Source organism: Aplidium turbinatum, chromosome 1 (genome assembly GCF_918807975.1).
Source record: "Aplidium turbinatum chromosome 1, kaAplTurb1.1, whole genome shotgun sequence".
In the NCBI taxonomy this organism is placed as follows: Eukaryota; Metazoa; Chordata; class Ascidiacea; order Aplousobranchia; family Polyclinidae; genus Aplidium; species Aplidium turbinatum.
The window spans coordinates 51753379-51759082 of NC_137472.1; the positions used below are offsets into that span (position 1 = coordinate 51753379).

The window sequence follows — 5704 nt, forward strand, 5'->3', positions numbered from 1 at the left end:
AATACGTTCACGTGACAACAAACACAGGCATCTTGTGATCGATGCAAACATAATGAAACCTATTGTTCGTGTTTGTGGTGCATCCGATCGTAGATTCGCAGTTTTCTTCTTTCATCAGATGAACGTCAAACATTGTTCGCATGAGCAAGGCTCGTTTATTGTTTATAAAGTTCATATGCATCAAGCATGTCAGACTGTTTTATGTGTAATTTTATTTGTTGTCTTGTTTTCTGCCGGCTAGGGGTCGACGTCCTATTACCGTCGGACAGAAAACAGAGGACTGTTACTCGTGTCTATCTGATTCACAGATTAGACAGAGCTTGGTGACTGGCCTTAGCAGCTCACCGCTGTTTGTTTTCAATCGAACTTGTCGTACAAGGCCGTCTTTTCCGGGGTAGCATTCTATGACTCGTCCGGTTTTCCATTTACTTCGAGGAAAGTGATCTTCCACGATTAGCACCACATCGTCGACCTTTAGATTGGGTTGCCGATCTGGCCATTTTTCACGTACAGCTATGGTGGGCAGGTATTCTCTGAGCCATCGCTTCCAAAAGGAATTCGTCAGATATTGTACCTGTCGCCATCTGTTTCTTACATAGTTATCCTTTGAATCAAATACCCCTGGTGGCATGTTTTCGATGGAACGATTAAGTAAAAGGTGGTTAGGAGTTAGTGGCACTAATCCATCAGTGTCTAAGCTCACAGGAGTTAAAGGTCTAGAATTTATAATGCTTTCTACTTCAACAAGTAGCGTGTGTAAAACGTCTTCGGTGACCGTTTGATTTTTAAGTAGGACATTGAGAATGCGTTTTATAGAACGTATCATTCTTTCCCAGGACCCTCCCATATGTGGAGCAGATGGAGGGTTGAACTTCCAAATTATTTTGTCCTGTTTCAGACATTCGGCGATGACAGACTGGTTTAACTGATCTAAAGAACGTTTTAACTCCCTTTCAGCTCCAATAAAATTGGTACCGTTATCAGAAAATAATTCCTTTGGCTTTCCCCTTCGTCCGATAAATCGACGAAAGGCTTGAAGAAAGGAATCTGTAGACAAATCTTTCGCGACTTCGATATGCACGGCTCGAGTCGTGAGGCATGAAAATACGCAACCGTAACGTTTTTCAACGCTGCGGCAACGCTTTACTAAGAAAGGACCACAGTAGTCGACACCGCAACAAGAGAAAGGCGGTTCATACCACTGCAGTCGGGCAGAAGGCAAATCTGCTATTTTTTGATACAGGCGAGGGGAACTTCTCTTCTTACACAAGAGACATTTTGAGATTTCTTTTCTTACAGCTACACCGCCTTTGATTATCCAGAATTTTTCTCGAATTAATGACCAAGTAAAGGTAAATCCAGAGTGTCCACACAATTTGTGGAAGTGCCGAATATACAAATTGGTCAAATTATTGCTGTAAGGAAGAATTATCGGGTGCTTACTTTCATAGTCAATCGTTGCGTTGCGCAACCGTCCGCCAATGCGCAGCAGTCCATGTATCATGCAGGGATCTGCTTTGTAAAGTGGTCGTATATTGGTATTTGCTTGAATTTTCTTTTTCAAGTGACTTTCTAGAGGTAAACCCTTTTCTAGAAGGTTGATAACAGGTTTAAACTCTTTTCCTTGCACGTACTGCAACAATTTAGTTTCGGAAGATTGTAACTCTTCGACAGTAAGGCCGGCAGTGACAGCCGCCTTTTTATCTTTTAGAAATTTTACAAAACGGATTAACCAGCAAGCAGCCCTTTTAAGCTTATATAGATCTGAGTATCTGTTAATTAAGTCATCTACTGTAGCATGCTCACTGACAGTTGAACATTGGACTGCCGCAACGCCTTTTTCTTCCAGCGGCTTGAATTCATCTGGAATCTCAGAATGGTTTGCTTCGGGAGCCGTCGGCCAGCAACTTTCGGGCGAGACAACATCCTTTCCCCAAGGCAGTGATGAATCGTACTGACCTTGGGTGTGGGTAACTTGATCTTCTAGCAATTTGAAGACATGCCTGTCTTCTTTGGACGTGGGACGTAGCGCATTATCCGGCTCGAAGTCCCGAAACCATGACCTTTGTATTGCTTTATCGACGTGATCGTCCATTTGAATAAAATAGGACTGCAATCCGTCCTTTCGATCGCTTTCTAAAGCGGGGCCCAGCAAAGACCAACCGAAAGGTGTGAGAACGGCGTTTGGTTGCTTTCCATCGCCCACTTTCATTTCCAGAATCCTGTGCGCGTTTGGACAGTCGAGCCCAATTAGCATGGAAACCCGATTTTTATTAATTTCTGGAAACTTTAAATTGTGCAGATGAGGCAGTTTCTCTAAGTCAGCTTTGCTTAATGTTTCGTTAGGTTGAATAGGCAATTGTTTTACACAGATTATGTTGTTTAGATGAAACTTCGACGTTTCACTTGCAATTCCTTCCACGGTCATGTCTACATTAAACCGTTTTAGTGGAGATAGTTCTTTTGTTAATGTCGAAACGCTGACTTTTACTGGTTCGCCACATATGCCAAGTTGGCGTATTAGCTGCTCATCGCAAAACGATGCTTCAGACCCATTATCCAGAAAAGCATAAGTCTCGATTACCTTTTTTCCAGCAGCAACTTTCACAGGTACAACGGTTCGAAACCCTCTTGACGCTTGTTTAGAACAATAGAAGCTTGTGGTGTCTTGCTCCTTCTTCTTTGAAGAGACCTCATCGAAATTGCCTTCCTTGATGGCTTGAGACCTGTGTAAAATACGGCTGTGGCGTTTGCCGCAGTCTGTTACAGTGCATAAATAGTCACTTTTGCAGTTACTGCTAAAGTGAGGGCCGAGACATACAAAGCATAATCTTTTTCTTTTGACAAATTCCATTCTTTCTTGGACAGGCAATTTGCCAAGATCTCTGCACTTGTATGTAGCGTGTCCTTTTGAGCAATACTCACACGGTAAACGTCGTGGAAAATCATTGAGCGAGGATTTCCTATGAGCTTGCTGTTTTGCGTCGCTAACAGAGACGGTCGCACATAGCTTTCGTTTCGAGAAGTCATTGTCACTCCGTACCTTACTTGAGGCTGAATTTAAAAAGGTAAACTCTTCCGGGTACGCTTGAAGAAGTTTAGATTTTTCCTCTACAAACACAACAAAATCTTTAAAGTTTGGTTTACGCTCTTCGTTGTTGTAAATGGTTGCATATCTGACCTTCCACTGTTCAAACATCGAAGAGGGTAACTTTTCTGCCAATTTTTGAAGGCAATCGATGCTGCTGAGGTCGGTGTAGTCGCCTAACCCTTCCAACGTCATTAGACATCGTTTCAACCGATTAGAGAAATTTGAAATGTCTAATTTACTCTCTTTCCTAATATTTGGCGCTTTCATTAGACTACGCTGAAATGCCTCAGCGATCACTCTTGGTTTGCCAAACCGTTCGTACAACACTTTGCGCGCTTCTTGGTAGCCCCTTTCGGACGACAATATTGAACTACAGTGTGCAACTGCTTCTTTGGCCGCACCCTCGGTGTGTTGCAGAAGCATAGCTAACCTTTGCTGATAGCTGAGTTTTTACCGTCTACATTTTCAGTGAAGAACCTCACAAAGGCACAATATGATTCTGGCTCCCCGTGAAAGGTGGGGCATTCCAGTTTGGGCCAGTGGCGTAGCCAGGAAAAAAATTTGGGGGAGGCCAAATATTTGATGAATTGAAGAGAACGACAAAGTGTTTGATTTAAGACATCGCCACCTGATGTGCAGTGGCGTATCCTGGTGGCTTGAGCAAGGGGAAACAATGAAACTGGTGGGGGTTAGAGCGTGCCGAAGGCACGCGTATTCTAGGGGGGGTCCGGGGGCATGCTCCCCCGGAAAATTTTTGCAAAATTACACTTAAATAAATGGATTATAGCGCTTTCTGGAAACACTTTTAGGGTAATATTTGTATGAAATTTATTAGCAGATAAACAGCTATTAACTTATTAAAGGTAGCTCTTACACACGAACGGTCAAAATCTGCGGCTAAAACTAGAGAACACCAAAAACTCAGCTACAGAAAAACCCAACAGAGTAAGCCATTCTGAAATTGCTTCCACAAATTAGTTAAAAGAAACTTAAATCCAGAAAACTTTGCGTGATTTACGATTTGCAAAGTTTATTGGTGTCTTTCTGTGTGTCTAAAACAAGTCCTTGGGGTGTTAATAGCCAGATGTCTTGGAAAACGTTATAAATTTCTGCAAATTTTATTATATTTTCAACAAAGGGCTCAACTTCGGAATCCAAACTTCGAAAATTTGGGGGGGGCCATGGCCCCTTTCGCCCCCCCCTGGCTACGCCTATGGTTTGGGCATTACCATTAGTTCAGCAAATGTTGAGAGTAGATCGACGCTGTTCTGAGGGCGCAAATTTTGAGTTTGTGTCAACTGACCTGGCAAATTGTCTCCATTCCCATACCTTGAATTATCCATGTATGGTTGACGTCCCTCCTCGTCTTGTTGCCGGTAGTAGTTGTCGTGATCATCAACATTGACGGGCAGGGAGAATCTTTGTCCTTGGTTCGAAGAAGTCACAAATGTCTGAGCAACTTGAAAAGGTTCATCAGACATATGAAAGGTATTAGATCTATTAACGTAGTTTATAGACGGTGGATTCGTCTTTGAAAGCGACACTTTTGGCGAAGTTTCCCTTTGCGGGACTTCAACAATGGCGCTTTGTTTCACATAACTTGACCCTTTCCTTGCAAGTTTACCTGAACTACACGAAGGGTATGTTGGCGGAGCCAAGAACGTGTCGGAAACGCTAAGATCGCTGCCAACTGAGGGCGCAATGTTCATAGGACTAGTGAAAGGAACAGGCTCACCAGGCGACCGTGAAGACAAAGAAACAGGTGCAGTGATTATAGGTGAGGATAGAAATTCTCCTCCCGATTTAATTTCAGGCTCGTGTTCATTTAACGAATCAGGCTGGAAAATGTCAGGACCGTTAATTACTCTGTCTGCTGCTTCTGCCTTTCGAAGAGCAGACAAAGCTTGTAATCTCTTTTGTTGACTATCCAAAAGCTGCATCTGGAAATGCTGCTTTTCTTCCAATGCGGCTTTCTCTTGTCGCAATTGGGCTTTCTTTTGGGACACTTCGAGGTCAAATTTATTTTGACTATCTATCGACAATAGATTAGCCAGCGCAAGCTCTCTATCTAATTTAGCTTGACGACGTACCCTTTCGGAAGCTGTCGTTGACGCTGTTCCCGACAATTTTCACCAAATCAAACGTCATATAAAAACCGTTCAAGTCTACTGAATATTACGTCATGGAAATTCCTAAAGCATGTGCCAAAATTGCACCATCGTTCATAAGACCTGTTTGGACCTGTTTGGGCCTGTTTAAACAGGAAATATTACATCAGCTTAAACACCTGTTGGAATGACTTCATAATTGTCTTTCATTTATTGCGTCACAGTTACTTTCTACGTGAATTTGAGATATTGATATCTATTCTGGTCATTCGTAAAATGATTGTTTGAAAGTTGGCCGCACATTTAACTGTTGGCTTAGTGCTTGCTAGCTGGACAAAAGTTCCGTCTTTTATCCAAGTAATCTGTTGTGTAGTGACAGTTTAAGTGGTGTACGCGTTGCACCCCCTCGTTTTTGGTAGCCGTGGGCTAATTTTTACAGAAATACACTGTTTGAAAAGAAGTTCAAGTGTGTGTTTCTTCGGTCATTATATGCAGACGAAAGGAT

General features: G+C 42.6%; 1 protein-coding gene across 1 annotated transcript; it reads right to left on the minus strand.

Annotated features, from left to right (window-relative positions):
- Nucleotides 1–283: 283 nt before the first annotated feature.
- LOC145766977 (uncharacterized) lies at nt 284–3283 on the minus strand. Its single transcript, XM_082578700.1, has one exon. The coding sequence runs from the start codon at nt 3281–3283 to the stop codon at nt 284–286; it is 3000 nt and encodes a 999-aa protein (XP_082434826.1).
- Nucleotides 3284–5704: the final 2421 nt, after the last annotated feature.